We start from the raw sequence: 21,136 nt of genomic DNA, 5'->3' as shown, positions 1-21,136 counted from the left end.
TAAGTGAGCAAGTGCACTGTGCTCTATTTGCTCTATTTACAGTACAGCCTCTCAAAAGAACTGTCGGATAACAAGTGAAAAGACCTTCACCGTGAGTTCATCTTTGAATTTATTTTAGATTAACATATGATTTATTACGATTTGGATACATTGAAAAGTTCAGTACTAAGAAACCAGTGTAGAGACCTTATAGAAAAATCCGAGTCCGAATGCAGGCTTACCATACTTTCCGGTTCCTAAATACATACCGCCCATTTGGGTATATGTACATCAGGGACCAGTCTATTCACAACTATGGGGACGCTCAGCAGATGTTTTGTACTGTTGAGAAATTGACGTATGTAAGGTGAAGTTATTTGCATTTAAAACATGCACAGTGGATAGAATATTGGCATACCTCTATGCTACTTTAATGTCATGTGGCTGGCATTTCTTTGGATATTGTGCTTTTGGCAATTGTACATGATCTAAGCCCGTTGCAAACTAAAATAACTGCTCCCTTGTACTCTAAAAATAAGCCTAAAGTAATATAAAGTACACCAACCGTAGCAACTATTAAAATAGGGAAAATGAATTTTGCCAGACTAGACAATCCCAGCTTCTGAAAGTGCAGTGAATGAATTAACCAAATATATAAAATGTATAAAATAAAATAAAAAGTTATCGGCTCTTTTTTATACAATTTACCTCTGTGAAGTGCAGGAAGTGAAAATGACCGAGTGGAGCTAGTACATTTTTGAAAGATGCACATCTGGAGTAAGGCCAAGCTGTATACTCTATAACCCATATTACACCCATTAATCATGCACTGCAATAAAGGGAATTAAAGGTTCTTTGAATATATCTAAGACAAAAAAAGGTTTGCTTTAAATAGCCAGTATAATCAGTGAGAAAATCCAGGGAAATTCTTTATCTTTAAAATTCTAACCCTCCTGCAAATATACGAAACTTTAGAGCGCCACCAATACGGGAACCAGACTAGCAAGCTTGATTGGACTGTGTGCGCGCGCAACTTGGCACTTCCTTTTTCACCAAAACACGTTTTGTTTGCAATGAAATTTCACAATCTGTGGACTTAAGCAAGAAAACTTTATCTTCCAGGCATAACATACTACTATGGTTAGTGCGTATATTTGTGAAATCAAAATTAATCGCTAAAATAGCACAGCTATTCTAATATTTAACGTTAAGCTTGAGTTTTAGCGTGATAGTTGTTGTGTCAAACAGGCCCAGGGTCCCTACCAGTGCCACTTATCAATCAGCTTTGTGACGGTGGATCACTGTCTGTTTTTAGCATGCTTGATTACGGAATTAGCACTAAATAATCGCGCCAAAATGTCAGTGAATGAAAATGGCACCTTATATTTTAAAGCCCTTTTATTAATAATTTTTCATTATATTCCTCTTATAATGTTAAAAACACGGCGACTCGTAACGTTGCTTACAATTGGACAGTAAATAATGAATAACTTTATAATGCTCTGAAATATTCAAAATATTGACGTATTGGTAGGCTTTTGTTTGATGTAAGTGACTGTAATCATCTACAGTAATTATGATATTTCAACTATTCATGTTAAGTGTGTATATCTTACTCTACTGCCTATAATTGATCAGTCTGATATCAAAGTCTTGGGCCAGTTGGAATACCTCTAGCAGGAATGGCGCTGGCATTAATAAAGTTGTCAGACAAAAAATCGCAAACCTCATATTTTGTTGCCAATTTTTAAAAATAGCTGCCATTTTCATAATACAGTACTACCAGTTTATCTCAATAACCCTATGACCAAGGTAATTTTGTTGACTTGCACAGATGTTGAGATAAGGAGGGAGGGGCTTTAAAAAAATCACATTTCAAATACAAGGGAAATTTCTAAGAAGCAGCCATTGAGTATGATTTACATGGACAGTGTGTAATGAAAATTTACAATTGTGTTTAAGAATCCATAATACATAAATTACTGTACATATATATGGAGTAAAGTACTGTACATGTATGTGAAAATTCCATGAATTCAAGTATGTATCACGTGTTCAAAAATTTATATCACATTCACACAATCTTAGTGTTACATGTACTTTAATCAACACTTCTTTCAGTAACGGAAACTTGACATTGGGAAACCTGTATTGAGGATGGAGATAATCTGATTACATATCTTGTGTGTTACGATATAAATTAATTATTGGTACTGGATACATTTGAAATAAAAAGTGGCTGCTTGTGAAGGGAACATTTTATATTTGTATAATAATATGCAGGCCACTGATCGCTTTAGAGGGGTGGCCGTTCTTGAAGGGTACTTTTGAACACAAACTCGTCTGTGCCAATGGATTCTGGCTGCAAGAAGCAGGTGGCCACTGGTCATGGGGACCATTTAAGAGGGAGACTACTGTATTTGAAATAGAAATAACAAAAAAAGTTTTAATGTTGAAGCATTTTGTAATTCCAATAAATAATTTAATGATTCCTATCAAATTTTATCTGAACATAACTGCAAACTCTGAACATAGTTTCCTAAAGATTGATATGAAACAGAAATTAATACCTTGTTAATAACTTGTTTACAAAGGCCATATATATATATATATATATATATATATATATATATATATATATTACTTGACCCTATAGACAATAGAATGTTCTGGAATTCTCTAGATGTAAGTCATTCCTAATTAAATAATTCCATCATATTGTTTCTAGAATAATATGAAATTAAAAAACTGTCAGCATCTTATTTTTGCAACTTTCGATCATGGACAAAAGTTCACTATCTAAAGATATTGTTTACAATGAACATTAGCTTTAAGTACATTCTATTATCATAGACAAAAGCTTGATTACAAACATGACTATCCTTTAAAGGGGGAGGTATTTTTTGCAAATATTATTTAAAACCTGGAAAAATGTATTATTTCTCCAAATCACAAGGTGTTTATATGTAAAGAAAACAGGAAGTGGTGCTTTAAGTTTTGAAAATTTAATTCTGTTTCTTATGTTGTAGCCTCAGAACGAACATATCGAACTTCATCGGAAAAGACATGGGTATCGGCTTGATTACCATGAAAAGAAGAGGAAGAAGGAGGGGCGAAGGCCCCATGAGATGGCAGAAAAAGCCAAAAAGTTGAGAGGAATTAAGGCAAAGATGTACAACAAGAAGAGACATGCGGAAAAGATACAGATGAAGAAGACAATCAAGATGCATGAAGAACGGAAAACCAAACAGAAGACCAATGACAATGTACCTGAAGGGGCAATACCAGCTTATCTGCTTGACAGAGAAGGACAGACAAGAGCCAAAGTCCTGTCAAATATGATCAAACAGAAGAGGAAAGAAAAGGCTGTAAGTTGGAAATCAGCAGTTTATGGCTATTTTGTTAAGTGTCCCTAGGCACTGAAATTGAATCTTATAGTGCTTTTATTAGTGAGATTTCTTGATTGCAGGACATTCAGATTTTTGGTCCTGGACTTAAAATTTTTAGAACAATGTATCCCCTGGAATTTCCTTCCTAAATATATAGAAAGGTCAGAGCCCAACTCCTATGTAATGGATTTCCAGTCTCAGTGTAAAGTATTCAAAATTAATGCATTATTACTTATTTCAGCCATTTGTTAAAGAAACTTTTGTTCACAATTGATTTAAATTAAAAATCACCAACTGATGGTCTCATGCCCTTTTCCCGGTTGCATCAAGAAAAATCCTTGCAATGGAAAACTTTGTTCCTTTCAAAAACAATTGAGGCGATTGTACCATATATACTCGCATATAAGCCCATTCACATATAAGCCGCCCTGGCCCTCCCCCCCACCTTGAATAAGTATAAACACTAAAAAGTGAATGACCCGCTTATAAGCCGACCCACAACAACATGACATCATGCGGTAAGTTCTAAATGCATTTATTTAGGCAAACTTATCTTAACAAAAATTATTAAAAAGAAATGGTATAAACTTGTTTGAAAAGTAATTTATTTAATTTTCTGTTTTCTTATTGTTTCTGCCTAATTTAGATTTGTGTATAATTTGATCGAGCGATAACAAGAATTGAACATTCACAAATTGCTGTAACACTACCTCTCCCTTTTGACTCGGTTATCGCTTGTTTATGCATTATTGCATTGGACATTTTATATCAGTGCACCAGTAATTACATTTTTATTTTGCCTTTAAATTGTAAATAACTAACTCATTAAAATGTGATCCCAGCATGACAACACAACAAAAACAGTATGGTTTGATTCAGTGCTCACAATTAGGCAACAGAACGTATTCACATATGGTGCCAACACATGTACATTGTAAATTTAAACATGTGCTGAATGAAGTACATCCCTTGGAGTCAAATCATGGACACCACTGCACTAATGCCGTTAAGGCTGAGTTATAGTTTGTTTTGATGTAAGCAACCTTACACCGTACCTGTCAACTGTCACACTGGGAGGGGTGAAAAACTCCTGATTGTTAGGGTCATTCCACGCCTACCTCCCGATTTCATAATATCTACCAATTTTTGCAGAGAACTCCCGATTATTACATTATGTCTTCTGTTTTTATTTATCCTTAAAAAGAAACGTCCTACATAAATAGATATATCATGTGCAATCCATGGAAGCAATGTTATGTTGTATCACCTGTAAATATTGGTGTGACAAAATAATTACTTTACTGGAAAGAATTTGTTTCTTCAGTAAATAGATGTTAAGTTTAAACATTACTCGCGTAAATTTGTAAAAAAAAATTTACCTCTACAAAAATACAAAAATAATATAAAAAAAAACAGAACAAAAAATAAACCACAACAATAATACTGTCGATATATAAAATTTAATTTCAATCCCAAGAATGATCACAATGAATGCTGTAACTCCATATGCTATAGTACCATTCCCACTAAAGAAACTTACATGGGTGAACACCTGGCATTTTTATACTGTATATCCGAATGTTAATTACTGTCATTAAATTAAAAAAAGGTATGACAATACATAACACGCAGCATGTAATGTCCTTAAAAAGCTGATTCAGACTACATATGTTTATAGTAAACAATACTAAATGCCTTACAATTTGAAAATAAGGAAATAAGGTCTGATAAACAACAAGGGGAAAATAGTTGCCACATGTATGTTACCGTGAGTCTGCCTGTTTAAGTTCCTTTAGTTCACCAATATTGGGAATCCTTTATTTGCCAATCTATTGCTGGTGCTTGCATAACACACAGTGGTGTAGAACATAGTTTCTTTGAATTATGACAGAGAGCCAGTCATTTTCACAAAATAGTTGCATTGATAAGCAGATGTGCAATTCAGCCACAGCTGACCTGATATGAAAATAGGGCATGTCCTGTGGGAAAATAAGGGGTGTTACAGGGGAAAACGGTGCATCCTTTGCGAACTTCATGCATATTGGACCCGTAAGATTGATCAATATTTAGTGTAAACAGAGGTTTTAAAATGCCACGAAAAACCTCCTGATTTTAGGTCCCATTCTCCCTATTTTTTTATTTAGTCTCGCTTAGATTTTGAAAAGTTTACAGGTATGCCTTACATCCTGTTTTACAAAACTATGGTAATCATGCTAATATTATGGAATGAAAGGCAATTACACATCAGTGTACGGGTATAGTTGCCGGTCAAAATTCCCTCTTAACACAAACCATGTTTCAGGGTTTCATTGATTAAGTGGCCTGTATTGCTGTTGGAAAACGAAAGACAAATTGGGCCAACTGTCAACAAAGGAGATGCCAAAACATTCAAGTTTTCCATTGTGTGGAAAGTTATGATGTTGTTCAGCCAAAACAAAAAACTAAAGTAGATTGATGATGATCTTAGTTGATTATAATCAGAATTTTAACCTTTATTATTACCACTCTTCGTGAACATGTAAGTTATGCTGGTTATGTGACTGTGTACATTTTCATAAATATTATCTCAGTTTGTAGGATCACTTATATCATTGAAAATGAGTAACGTGTGAGCACATGATTCAGCGTAAATGAAACCATTATTTTGGACTAGCTGAAATGTGATCCAGAAGAGTGCAATTTGGTCGAAACAATGAATAAAGCAAAATCTTCATTGAATATATTTGGGAATAAATAAGGATTTAAGTGACGCTTTGCACTAAGTACTGTACATTATAGTTCAGCCTGATCTCCCAGGTAAACTCAACTGGTCCACAAATTATGAAGTCTAGATTTACCTTTATTTAATTCTGTGTTAGAGAAATCAGAAAATATGCACATGCAAAATAATAACAAAATCAATCATATTGCTTAAAACAGTTTAATAAATTTCGTGACACCAAAAATGTTTTTTTTTTTTTTTTATGTGTATATCTTAGGACACTGAAAAAATTATGTTTTCTTGTCCCAAGAATTACAACCATTACAGTAGTCAACAAAAAGATTTAAAAACTGTCTAGTTTAGACATCGGATAAACCGACCCCCTTCTTCCAGGGTTTTATTTTTTCCTAAGTTATTCGGCTTATCTGCAAGTATATAGTTGACTAACAAAACAAATGTACCATGTATACTTGCTTATAAGTCAATTCCAGCTGCAGATTGCAACAACACAGATCTGCAACCACATAATGCATCAGCAGATGGATGTATGCACTTTAAGAGGAATGATAAGTAGAACAAACCACATAAACCCAGATCTGCCTGTGCATTATGTGGCAGGTCAGGGTTTATGTTGTTTTCAGTTTATGAATGTCTCTTAAATGTTTCAAGCCACTTGCAGTATTTGGGACTTGACTCATTCATTATTAGTTGTCATTATATGGTCTTTGTTTCTAAACCTACTATGATACCTCATTTTTGAGAAAGAGGGGAATAAAAAAAATGTAAACTTTAAGTTCTCAGAACAGACCATATCCTCTTCAGAGTGAGGGCAGACGATAACACACAAATGTGCATCCCTGACGCAATAAAATTAAAAATGTTGCATTAAAACCCCAAAAGAGTCCTGCTGACCAAGTCTATTACCAGCTTAAAGAAAAGGTAAAGGTTTCTGGAAACAAATGTCTCAAGAATTTTCTACACCGTCTGTTGAGGTCATGCTCAATTACACATTGTGTTCATTTCCGAGTGTAGTCAAATAAGTATATTGCACGTGATCTTGAAAGGACGACACGCTAAGGATTCAAATTAAATTAGAAAATAAACCCTACAATAATAAATATTGCTGCCATTTGGTGCTTTCATGTCAAGACTTGGACAATATGCCTTTTGCAACTTTGGATAAGTATTATGAGGGTTAAACGCATGCATGCCAGCCATTGTGCTTTTGCCGAACTCATTATGCTTTTTTATTTAAATTACATTTTATGTTCTCCAGTATATTTATGCTGTTTTTTTGTAAATTAAAAAATAAAATATATAAAAATCAGTAAAAAGGTGTGTTTATCATTGTTAGTCTCATCTCTTTAGTTCCACTTGTATAAATTTGAGCATCTGCTTTAAAAACATCACTGCTGCTTAAGAATTTTCCTTGATTTCTATTTATAGCAACTGTATATGACCCATTTTATTTCCAAGAAAACTGACGGGGTTTCATAAATTTGAACTTAGCCTCACAGATTCATTATATTCTTAACAAAGTTAGGAAGCGGGCCAGTCTATGGTTTTTTAGAAGATGGCCCCAGATTGTAAGCAGAATGCTTTATGGTGTGACTTGTGGATGTTATATGATGGAAAATGTTAGAGCAGATGGATCTTTGCATACTTCAAAACAGGACAAATCAACACCATTTTACAAACTTTAGAAGAAGAATATGAGAGCAGTGTAATACAGCACTCAGGATTGAGAACATGAATGCTTGTTGCAAAATTTAAAATTAAATTCACAATCCAATTCTGTAATTAAGATGCCTCGGCCAAATTATTTTTGTTTTGTAGGGTGCAACAAATTACTGTCTAAATAACGACCTTGTATAGCTTGTTCCCAAGTCGACTGATGGTATGTCAGTTTTAGTACATGAATATTTGAAGAATTACAAATAATTAAAATTGACATGGTTTATCCACTTCATGAATGCCCAACATGCTTCTGAGGGGGGACTGTAACTTTTGCTGGTGGAACTATTTTCACAAAAATTCCAGTGATCTCACACTCACGCACACACACACACACACACACACACACAGAGAAATAGACACACAACTTGCTGTAGAAACTATAAAGTGGGACCCTTTAAAATCTTGTAAAGACCCAATAAAATTCAAATGTGGGGTTCCTCGGGACTCCATAAAATATCAATTTAACAGAATCCCTGAGAGTAGACCTGGTAGAGCAGGGTTGTGACTAGGGATATGTGACTAGGGGTGTGTGACTAGGGGTATGTCACTAGTTATATAACAGCTCCTTATAATGAGAGGATAAGCATCCTTGCCATCTGTATCTGCCATTCTCAATATGGTAGACTGTCATTTTGTTATGTTCATCCTGCATATGTATGATCATTCCATTAGATGCATTCCTGCCAGGCTCAGTATGGTAGACTGTGTCATTTTGTTATGTTCCATTCTACATGTGTATGGTCATTCCTTTTGATGCATACCTGCCACTCTCAGTATGGTAGACTGTGTCATTTTGTCTTGTTCCATTCTATGTATGTATCATCATTCCATTAGACATGTGCATGCCAGTCTGAGCATGGTGGGCTATGTTGTTTTCTTGTGTTCCATTGTATGTGTATGCTAATTATGGGTATATCATGTAATACACATGGAGAACACAGTTCCATCTAAATCAAGAACATCCATTCAAAATATTTGTTTTACTTCTTCACTGTGTAAGTTTTCATAAAGTTACATTCTAATTACATAGTAATGATTTTGATTGCAAAATATTCTATGTTAGTATCAGTTTAGTAGGTACAGGAATATAACATATTTTCTGCTTAATGAATGAGAGTAAATTTGCCTTAAAATTAGAGGAGGGGAATCCAGGGGCAGGATAAAAGGAGTAAATAGTCTGACAGATTTTGAATAAATTACCTGGCTATTGGCACTTAGGGACTGCCCTAGAAATGCAAGTATGTGTTTGAGTTTTACAGTGATTTTGTTTTTGAATCACTTGTGCTATATCACGTTCAGTGCTTCCTACAGAGTAAATACATCTCCCTTGCTGTAAACTTTATAAATGCAGTGTAGTATATTGACTCATTAATTTAAAGTTGAACAAAGTTTCAGCATTTGATAGTTTGTGTTCTCTCATTCCATTCATTTTATTTACAGGGGAAATGGGAGGTGCCATTACCAAAAGTCAAAGGAATGAGTGAATCAGAAGTGTTTAAAGTCATCAGGACAGGAAAATCAAGGAGTAAGTCATATCAAGTAGTAGTGGATATAATGTTGCTTAGTACTTTGATGCTGAAAGTAATCCCTACATTTCTGTGCTGAAAGTAATCATACAGTTCTCTATTACATTTATCTCTTTGACTTTTATCATCAACACGTGAATGAGTAAGACATAACTTCAGTTTATTGGCAGCAGCAGCGTGTAAAGTTTATTGCACAGTCATTTGTTTTCCAAATTTTTTTAACTATTGTTAGCATAGGATTTGTCTTTATGGAAGGAGAACTCTTTATGTTTAAAGAAAACTTCCTTTAAATAACTTTTTGCTTTCTTTATTGGCTAGGCTTTTGTAGTTTCTATTTTTTTTATAATTATAAAATCTGGTATTCGTTTATTTCAAATATCCTCTGTATAAAATAGGAAAGACATAACTAATTTTTGAATATTAATTTTTTCATTCAAAAAGTGCAGGAATGTCATGGAATCAGTAGGATAAAACTGGTATTGATGTTATTTACAATAATTCTAAATAGTCAACAGTCATGGAGAAAAATCAACTTGTCATTAAATCGGACTGGCTGTAACTACCACTGGTTTATTTTTCTCACTGTACCAGAACATATATTGATCTTTCTGATATGAAATCAGTTATAACCTAGGAACTCTTCCTTTTTGTATAGTCCATTTGCTTTCACTTTTCCTTTTAAACTGAGAATGACCTGGCATTTTGCACTTTTTGCACCAATATTTCACAAGATGCACAGTGTTTGCAAAGGTGATGACATTGTAACATGATCAACTGGTTTTAGTCTGGTACTCTTTCAAGCATATTTTGTAATGTATACGAGATATGAGAGATCTAACATACTTTTTTATTTTTTTTTTATTTTTACTTTACTTTACTTTTGGTTGACCAGATATCAAAATTGACTTAAGCTTAACAATGCTGTTCTTCTGTTAGCTTTTGTCCTCGTGATAATTATTGATGGGAATTATCAAGGTCACAAAACCTCTCATGTAAAGAACAGACAGCAGTAGGATAATTAGATTACTTATTTAATTAGCATGTTAGAATAAACGTCAGTGTATTGAAGTAAGAAATTTTTAAAAAATTGAGACTTCTGTATGTAAACTCCATTATGTTGCCACTCACAAGTGGTAATTTGGCAGACCTTGCATTAACATGCTGACTGCAGAGGGGGGGGGGGCATCCAGTAGGGTAATTTTGAAAACAAACTCATTGGTACTGTGGGATTCTGGACATAACAAGCAGGTTACCACTCATGGGGGGTGTGGGTGACCAGTGTAGTCAATCATTCTTATTAAGGTTCTTTTCAAATTCATATTTTAAAACATGACACTGGTATGAGCTAGATGATGTTAATGATGTAGATTGAATAAATGTATAATTATAATAAACTTTTTTTTTTCCAGGAAAAGCCTGGAAGAGAATGGTCACAAAAGCTTGTTTTGTAGGAGAGGGCTTCACAAGGAAACCCCCAAAGTTTGAAAGATTCATCAGACCAATGGTTTGTAAATATGAACTCTTGGCACATGTTCAAATTCTGCTTGCATTTAATTATAATTCTCTAACTTGCTTGAGTATTTTGGTCTCATATGTGTGTGTGTGTGTGTGTATATATATATATATATATATATATATATATATATATATATATTCATGCCTACTGTTTTAAAGATGATAAAATTCATCATAACAGTTTAGAGGATGCTTATTTCCTTCAGATTCTGCATTTTTAATTCTTTGTTGTTGTTGTAGGGTTTAATGCCATTTTTCAGCACACGATAGGCTTTACATGGCGGCCAGTATTAACAGTGGAGGAAGAACCCAGGAAAACCCTGGAAAGAACCAACAACCCCCGAGAAGCAATTTTGATTTTTTAACATAGCTTTAAGAATTTTTCAGTCATATCACTACGATGTCTGCGGGGGCCCTGAGTGGCCATGTGGTCTGAAGCACTCTCCGTTACGGATCACTGCCATCTCACCTCTGTCTGCGGGGGTTCGAGTCTCAGATTCAGGCATTGTGGGTATGTGAGAAAGCTTGCCAGGGTCGGTGGTTCTTTCCGGGGATTTCCCGGGTTCTTCCTCCGCCATTAATACTGGCCGCCATGTATAGCCCATATTGTGCTGAAAAATGGCATTAAACCCTACAACAGCAACAACAATCTGTTAATGCTGAGCGGCCTAGCAAGGCGGCTGTTCATACTATTTTTAGAAGTCTGGAATGGCTCGGCAGGGGTTCGAACCTCCTACATCCACGGCAGATACTCTAACCACTCAGACCAGTGGTGCTGATATTGTGAATGACATATTTTTTAATGTAATAGGAATCTTCTTGGTGGAAAATCTGCAAAGCAGTTTACTTACATTTGTGTTAATCTATGCTTACAGTCTCATAGATCCTTAACATGTGGATGATATTATGGTTTTCTCAGAGTACACGCTGTTTGATAGTGTTTATATGGGAAAACATGACTATATGAAAATGTTTAATTGGTAACATTGGTCTGTACATGACAACTTCATGGCTGGTAAATATTGTTAAAATTTTCAATTTTCTTTTCCGTTATAGGCCCTCAGGTACACTAAAGCCCATGTTACACATCCAGAGCTTAAAGCCACGTTTTGTCTGCCAATAATTGGAGTGAAAAAAAATCCAACTTCTCCACTATACACGTCATTAGGTGTCATCACAAAAGGAACTATTATAGAGGTATGTGAAATTTTAACTAAATTTTCGTAACTTTATATGGAATCTTAAACATTTTGTGGTAATATTAATATTGTAGATGCAATGGAATTTGGACATGATTTGCAGCATTTCCAGTCTTGACAACCTTTATGATTTTGATGTAAGTCTTGCGAAAATGACCCTTAAATTACAGAGTTATGGAATAAAAACAAAAGCTACGTAAAAATGATTGTTGCCAAAAAATCTGGATAATTGGTTCATTCATGTTTGCTTTGGATCTGAGTTTCATATTAGAATTAGTAGAAATAGGGATCCAGACTAACTTTAATCAGTAGCTCAGATGTATTAAACTGCACATATTTTTTCATGATAAGCATATGCATGATCAAACTGTTGATTACAGAATTTTTTAGAAATGGCATCCCAGAAGAGATGCATGTTGAAGACAAAAAGGAAAACAAGCCTATTAAAAAGCGTTAAGCACAGAAAAATAAAACATAATATTCAGATTCTTGCAAATAAAAACAAGAAGGGACACAATTATGTTTATTGGACATCACATACCAATTGAGTATGTCTCATGGCCAGAGATGTGATTGCCATCTTCATGTAAAATGGAAAAGAAATTCCAGGAACTGCATCAAACTGAGAGATAGCAACAAGCCACTGAGCTGCATAGGGTTTGGAGTTGAAGTTTGTGCAACTGTACTAGTGGTAAATAACAGTGTCCGTAGCAGACATTGAAAAATGAATTTGTCCCTCAAGGTCTTAAAAACACCTTGAAAATTCAAAATATTGTCTGGGTACCTTGAGAAGCCTTGATTTTCTTGAAACCGAAAGGAATTAATAAATAGTTTTCGTTTTACATATTTGAATAGTAAGGAAAAGGAAAAATAATTTTAAAAGACCCAAAACAAAACAATCTCTTGCTTAAGTTTGTGCCAGAACGAAAATTTCCACATCTGGCCACTGCGCTGTCATACATTTTGAACTTCCAATTGTACAAGCCTGGATGGGGGCCCCGAGTGGACTAAAGCGCTCTCCGTTACGGATCACTGCCACATATCTGCCAACCCTCACGAATTTGGTGTGAATTTCACGACTTTTTCAGCAATTCACGGATTCACGCTGTAATCCTAAAATTCACGAATTTTTCAATCCTCAATTATTTTAAATCTTTAATAAAATAACCGATTTCCAGTTAAGCGCTAGTCGTGATATTCGCAGTTGCCGAAACGGTCCGGTACTGCTGGTCATGATATTAGTAGATCTACAGCCGATTAGTACAGTTGGCCCGGTAGCAAGCATTTTAGCCTATTTTAATCTATATGTATAAGAGTAGTTTTACAAATGCTTTTGAGAGAAACTGGGGCCTAACCGGAAATTTGCTCCGTGCATGCATCAAAACACTGATTTGAGTTACCGTTCAGCATCGCATGTAAGATCTTGAAAATGTCTTCACCACCAAGGAAAAAGAAATGTATTACTCAGAAAGTGAAGTTTAATTTGGAATATATCAAAAATTGGTCATGCATTCTGCCATTAAACATTGATATTCATTCATGCTTTTTGCACTCAGTGTGCCATCGCAGAGAATGTGAGGAAGAATGTCGGTTGCAAAAAGCACGTAGAAGTTGGGAAAATTAAGAATTCTCAGATTTCAGCTCTGGAATATTTTAAACCATTGGCGGAAGATCTGCAGACTACCAGTGCTGAAGCATTATTTGTGAGTTTTCTTGTCGAACACAATCTACCTTTATCAGCTGGAGACCATGCTAACCATTTGTTCTGACAAATGTTCCCGGACTCAAAAATCGCTTCCAAATTTTCCTGTGGAAGAACCAAAAATGCTGCAGATCCTGTGCGTTCTCACAGCAAAAGTGCAAGCGAAAGAGTATTTTCTTTAGTGAGGAAAAATAAGACAGACTTTAGGGCCTCCTTAGCTGCAGAAAATTTGTCAGCAATTTTAGTCCCCAAGATCAACAAACAGGCAAGAAATCGGAACTGTTTATAAAACAAATTTACGATCAAGCAGTTGAGGAAGTTCAGGTCTGCCACAGTATCGTGTCTTGATAAATAACTATTTCTGCATATATGTGGTGTTTTATTTTTATTTTGCGAACTTGATATAGTGTAGTATTGACGGTCGGAGTGAATGGGGTGGTCAGAGTGGATGGAGTTATTGTCATGGTATTTTTCACGAATTCATGTCCAAATTCACGACTTTTTATCCATATTTTCACTAATTGTGAGCCTGGAAGGTTGGCAGCTATGCTGCCATCTCATCTCTGTCTGCATGGGTTCGAGTCTAGGATTTGGCCAATGTGGGTATGTGAGAAAGCCTGCCAGTAGCTTTTTGTGGGTCGGTGGTTCTTCCCGGGGTTTTCTGGGGTTCTTCCTCCACCATTAATACTGGCCGCCATGCATAGCCTATCGTGTGCTGAAAAATGGCATTAAACCCCACAACAACAACAACAACAACAAGCCTGGATGTAGCCACAATTCAAATTCAGATCATTTGTACACTTTGAAATATCTGACTGCTGATTCCAACACCATTGGCTAGACAAAGAAAAATATAAAGTTTGGATTATGAGAGCTTTGCAAAATACAAATTATGCCAGAAGGATATTGATTTGTGTGCAATGGGAGAGAGTGCTTTTCGGTCACATGCAGCTGGAAATAAATAACACCCATTGCAGTTAATATGGCATATCACAAAGCCTTCAGCATGAAATCGTTTATGCCGATAGAGTTATCTGTGAACAAAGAGATTCAAGTTTTAAAATAGAAACTGTGTAAAGTCTTAATTATGATATTAGTTCAATCTGGTTCTGTTTTTGGATTGAGTGGAAATAGGACGGAAAATAATTGCAATGAACACAATAAATTTAAAAATATAGAATACTGATAAGCTGAGAGAAATATTAATATAATATGTAAAAGTTTAAAATATCCATACATTGTTTTTATAAAAGTAATAACATAAATAAAATAAATATCTTTGTTACTTTTTGTTTGTTTTATGGTGGTGGGTGAAGTAGAAAAGCAGGTACTGAAAAAGACACTGAGACAATGGCAGCTGCTGATGGGGACTATTCATTGAAAGCAGAGACTCGTAGGACAATTTCCTTTCTTATGACATCTAATAATTTGAGGAAAAGTGTTAAGGACAAAATCACTGAACTTGAAGGTATTGAAAACAGATTGATGACAAGCTATAAGAATTCAAAACTTCACTCTAAAATATTTTGGACTTTGTAAATAGTGTAGTGTAGACACAGTAAAATGAGCATAGTTCAGTGACTACATTATTCTAATGCCTAGATGTAGGATGTTTAGTAATGGGAATGATATAAATAATCATACTCTTGATTTCATGTTGTTGTTTTTTTATAATAAATTTGCAAGAAAGGTTCCTTGTAAGAAGAAATAGTAAGTATTAAGCTGTGTTTACATAGTTTCATTGATGTATCCTTTAAAATTAATGTAAGTATGCACCTTGAAAAACATGATTTTAAACCTTGAATATTTTACAAAAAAAATATGCTGCTAACCCTGAAATAAGGTCTATGTGTACATTACAAACTTTTCTGTTGAACATAATGTTTACCTTCACTGCCTATTTCGATTACCGAAAATTTAAGTATGTTTTCCAGCGATCGTAAAGCTAAGTGAACATGTGGTAGGGTCCTGAATCAGGCGTGCATTGTCCAAGAACAGTTTTGTTATTTTTAACTTCTTGGAAATCATTGGACCAGTTTCATCCAAAATTGGCAACACTCATCATAGTTTGAAGACCTTTAATTGTACAATCAGCCAGCAGGTTTGACGGAAAGCATTCACACCATCCTGCCAAGAAGGCCTCTAAAAATTAGATAGCAAGTTTGACTTACTTTTGACAGAAATCATCCTGGAATAAATAAATTATGTTGATGTGTCATCACATATGGATGAAGATACGAAGAAATGAAGAGATGCCTTAAAACATTTTTGTTTTTATATAAAATCAACAATATTGGAATACATTTCTACAGAATGCACCCTGTTGGCTCAGATTTCTTTGCCAATTGCTCTGGTATTTAGCTATTTTGAAAATTGTAGTCAGGTGAGTGATATTGGGACTGCTTGGACCTCTTGTTTATGTAATTGATTCTTTTACATAGCTTAACTGCTTATGCTGCTAATGTATAAATCTTTCAGACATTTTTATAACACATTATATTTAAATAGAAGCTGTTTATTAAGTAGTGTGTAGTTTTATATAGATTTTTCAACTTTTGTTTATTATCTTATGTATTTTCCATTGTATTCAGGTCAATATTAGTGAACTTGGATTGGTTACACAAGGTGGTAAAGTGGTGTGGGGTAAGTACTGTATACACATGTTTACATGTTTGTTTCCTCATATCATTTTTTAGATACACAATTTGCTAATGGAATTTGTTCCCCAATATTTTTACAGTAATGCGGTGGGGGGGGGGGGGGGCAGGTGGCCAAATGGCCTAAAGCATTTTCCTTTACAGATCAATGCCATCTCATCTCTGGCAATGTGGATTCGAGTCTCTGGGTTGGCACACATGGCCATGTAAGAAAACTTGACAGTAGCTTTTTATGAGTCAGTGGTTCATGTTGGGTTTTTCCCAGGTTCTTCCTCCACCAGTTAAAACTGGCTACCATGTATAGTCTATCTTATGTTGACAACTGGCATCAACCCACAACAACAACTGTCAAATCAGCCAACATAATTGGTTTCCCAAGAAAGGTGGCTCAAGTCATTAGAGGTCATTACATTGCATAATATAATTGATCTGTGCAGGAAAAAATTGGGTCTTTCTTGACAAGTTGGCTCCCAAAACAGTGGTCTTTCAAGTCTGGTTTTTCTGTTGCAAGTTTGTCGATGGTTGCATGTTCTAAAATTTTGCTCATGGTGTAGGTTTTCATTTCACAGTAATTTATAAATATGCAGTAAGAAAATTATAATTAGTATCATGCACTATTTAAATGTTTTTTTTAAAAAAAATTAGCTTTGGCTGTAAACTTGGATTGTCATGAGAACTACAGACCCTGAAATGGGTAATCCAGTCACTGTAATGAAAATGGAATCCAGAATGAACACAAATGAATTGATGAATATAATATGAAGACAACTGAAATGCAAAATTGTGTATTGTGTTTCTTAGGTTTAAAAAAAAAAGACAGCTTAGATGTGAACAGAATGCATATAAAATGCAAAATGAATGCAAGCGAAATGCTGATTTAGTAAGACTGCCCATTTCAGGGTCTGAATAAAAGTCTTGAGTGATTCAGAGCTTACCCTAAGTTGCTTGGTGCAATAATGCTGAGAGCATATGACTCTCCGTGGATAATTGAGAACATCAGTTGTTGGCAATTTATACCCTTGACTGGCTGCCACTATAGCCATTTTTCAAATCGTCCATAATTGATGATATCAATAGGCGGTTTTCACATAATATATTGTCTTGTTGATCTTTAGTAAAATGGTGCAGATCTGACATTCAACATGGCAGCCCTTTTGAAAATGTTATTTCTACTCCTTTTTAATGGAAAGTCATATCAGCCTGGGGTTCTCAACAATGATTTCTCATGATATCTAGTTGGTTCTAAATGAAAACTGCTGATCTGACCTTCAATCTGGTTATTGCTTATTCATGGTCAACCCAAATGAAAATCCCCCAAACCCCATTTTAGGGTTTTCTCTGAATGACTTGATATGATATCCAGTTGGTCATCCTAAATCAAAATGGAGCTGACACAATATAGGCACTATGGCAGCCATCTTGAAAATCTTTTTTATAAAAGCTCCTAAAGCCAACAGCATGGAATATTCATCTTATGACTTCTTCTGAAGTCTAGTTAGTTCTTAATGAAATGGTCCTGCTCTAATGTCCAGTATGTCCACCCTGACAGTCTCGTTATAGCTAATCATCCAGAATAGATAGTCATATTGAAGTGTAGTTTTCACCCAATGACTTTCATGATTATCTAGTAGGTCATAAATTCAGATGGTACTAATATTACATCCAATATGGCCACTACAATGGCCATCTTGAAAATGTTGTGATTTCTACTCCTTCAGAATGATGGAGGTTTTTACCAAAAGATGTGTTTTGGTGTCTGCTTGGTCTTAAATGACAATGATGCTGATCTTACATCCAAGATGGCCACCATATTGGCTATCTTGAAAATCATTTTATTGCTCAAGAATATCGGAGATGATTTCAACACTTGGCAGTTAAAAAAGAATTTATATTTAACTGTTAGAAAGTTGGACACTTCAAGGAACTTTTATTGTTGGTTATGTAGTATCATTTATTTTCGTTGGGCTCAATTTTCGTGGATTTGTATAATAAAAAAAAGAGCATTTTCGTGGGTATTTAAGTTCGTGGTTTTGCCTCTCAAAGTTTACATATTAGTAGGTATTAAATTTCATGGTTTGACCTCGATAAATACCCAAAATAAAGAATACAAAAGAATAAAATTATGTCAGTGTAAATGGCAGTCACTTAATGTTTAAAGCAATACTACACATGTATGAGCACAAATCAAAGACTGGCAAGTTCAATACCGACACCTTGTTTTCAACCAAGTGAATAACATCAGTTGAAGACAACACAGCCAAGAACGCTAAAACAATAGTTCCATCATTATGAGCAAAACACTTGTCGAGATTAATCACTTTCGCCATGATTTCATTTGAGTGCTCAACATCAAAGGAAGCTGACGCAGCCAACAACCCTAGGCCAATCAGTTATTAAAGAAGAATTAAAGTCACACTTCCATGAGTGGTATGCTAAACAGGTCATGGATGCCATTGCGGAAAAAGACGTTACTGGTGACAATCAGTGCACAGTATTAGTAAACCTTGCAACCTAATTAAGCTAATCAAGCCAGTTCACACTGACTTGATAACTGCAGTTCATGCGACAATGAGTGAAAGATTTGGACATAATTGCCAGTGGTTTTGAGAAAGCTGGACTTGTTTAATTCAGCAATTTGGGGATTATTTACCTGAGAAGCATTTGTGAGTACCATGAGACTTGATTGACACGATGTCAGTATAGTGGCTTTGTCCAAAAATCTGTGAAGTGTGAGCTTTAATATTCTGCTCTAATTAGTGTATATACATAGTGTTTCATTACTAATAGTATTTCAAGAAATAGTCATGGTATTTTACAGGATTGTTGTTCTTTTTGAATAAAAATACATGGATAAAATGAAATGTGCTTTCAGAAGGATTTAAATGTTTCAGCAACAGCTGTACTTGAATGAAGGATCAATTTGAATAAGTATTAAATTTGATTTTCATATACTGTTATATATATATATATATATATATATATATATATATATATATATATATATATATATATATGAATAATATTTAGTATACATTTTTTTTTTATTTTTATGGATCAGCTGTGTACAAATAGTTAAAGTTCACAACGTCTATGTTTTTGGTATGTTTAACTGTCATGGGGAGGAGTCAAAGCATTATGATTTACAATTACTCTACTCCCACCCCTTAGTCATATTGAATGTTTCTAAATAACCATTTATATTTTACATATTTTCTAATTACCAGGTAAATATGCTCAGGTGACAAACAATCCAGAGAATGATGGCTGTATAAATGGTGTTCTGCTGGTGTGAGAAGATGGAAATATCATTGAACATTCATTGGAAAATTAAATTATAAACCAGTAATTATGACATAGTGCCAGTTAAGGTATTTATTCTAAGAATTCTGGCCAAATGGAGACTACAATTCAGAATCAGTTAAAGTTCTTGTTATTAAACTAACTTCAGATGATGCAAGCAGAAGTCAGTTATCATTTTGTTTGATTGGTGTAGTCTTATTACATGATGCAAAATTGCATGTCAGTACCATATATTGCCAAATACTTCCACAGGGCGCTTAGAAAATTACCATTTGTATGTGTGTGTGTGTGTATATAGATATATATATATATATATATATATATATATATATATATATATATATATATATAGGCGCATGCACAAACACTCTTTTACTCCACAAAAGTTACTTCCCTTTGTTTAGTGTGGCAATTTGACACTGAATATTCATTCCCAATCTCAAAATGGTTGTGCCTGATAAAGTAATACAAATACTTCAGACATGCATATGTAAGTTTTGAGAAAACCGTGATACTATCAAATGGATTTTAGCAGCTGCTTCTTCCATAATTGAGGAGAATGAATAGAGTAAATCAGTTAAAATCTTGACAAAATGGTAAAATGCTGTCTGCATACAGAGGGAATTAAGAACTAGAATATTTTGATTCAATGTTTCCAATTACTTGCTCGATGATATTATCAACATCTTGCTAAAGATATTTAAAGGCTGATGACCTGTGCTTGATATGGTACCTCTAAAGAATTATCAGTTTGTCCATACCTGACGTGTAAAAAGGAAAGTTTATGCTTGAAGGAAATGTCATTGCAAACAAATGTTTACATCATGCATGGGTAAAAACAATTTTATATTGTTAATCTTTACTTTCTGCAACATGCAGAATGTATTGCCATGTTGAACACTTCATTACCTGTAAAATATAATACATGTATGATTTGTTTTTGATTAGAAACACTTCATTACCTGTAAAATATAATACATGTATGATTTGTTGTTGATTAGGAACACTTCATTACCTGTAAAATATAATACATGTATGATTTGTTGATTAGAATGAGTTAAGTCATCAGAGCATTTTTTGAAAAACAAATAAAATTTTAAAAAGTGTTTAGCATCAATCTTTTTTATTTAATTTTTTGCTCACCTGATGATAAACTATATGGTATAGCCCTGTGTCCAGCTTTTGTTATCCACTATCCATCAGCATTTACTGTGTTATGCATCTGATCACAAACTATCAGATGAATTCCAACCAAATTCGGCAGAGAGCATTCAAGCATGAAGGGCTTTAAAGTTTGCACAAAGGATATTGATCTGCTATTAAAGATGGATGTCTGGTATTAAAACTCAAATTCCTTTAAAAGACATCCTTTTGAAAATCGCTGAAAAAATTCAACCAGTTGGCATGAAGGGCTTTCATTTTTGTACAGAT

The 21,136-nt window shown here is 34.4% G+C and overlaps 1 protein-coding gene across 1 annotated transcript; it reads left to right on the top strand.

Annotated features, from left to right (window-relative positions):
- Positions 1 to 991: 991 nt before the first annotated feature.
- LOC149801478 (ribosome biogenesis protein NSA2 homolog) lies at positions 992 to 20,811 on the top strand. Its single transcript, XM_089955627.1, has 7 exons — positions 992 to 1,119; positions 3,009 to 3,347; positions 9,247 to 9,331; positions 10,742 to 10,836; positions 11,904 to 12,044; positions 16,340 to 16,391; positions 19,630 to 20,811. Exons 1-7 carry the CDS (start codon positions 1,117 to 1,119, stop codon positions 19,695 to 19,697), a joined length of 783 nt encoding a protein of 260 aa, XP_089811753.1. The 5' UTR covers positions 992 to 1,116; the 3' UTR covers positions 19,698 to 20,811.
- Positions 20,812 to 21,136: the final 325 nt, after the last annotated feature.

Source organism: Sinohyriopsis cumingii, chromosome 4, assembly GCF_028554795.1.
Source record: "Sinohyriopsis cumingii isolate HCF-2022 chromosome 4, ASM2855479v2, whole genome shotgun sequence".
Taxonomy (NCBI): Eukaryota; Metazoa; Mollusca; class Bivalvia; order Unionida; family Unionidae; genus Sinohyriopsis; species Sinohyriopsis cumingii.
The sequence above is the reverse complement of the archived record's forward strand: the minus strand, read 5'-3'. Positions and strand labels throughout refer to the sequence as shown.

Coding starts and splice junctions, on each gene's coding strand:
- LOC149801478 (XM_089955627.1), top strand. Junction 9,332..10,741: donor CAGGACAGGAAAATCAAGGA/GTAAGTCATATC, acceptor TTTTTTTTCCAG/GAAAAGCCTGGAAGAGAATG. Junction 16,392..19,629: donor AGGTGGTAAAGTGGTGTGGG/GTAAGTACTGTA, acceptor TCTAATTACCAG/GTAAATATGCTCAGGTGACA.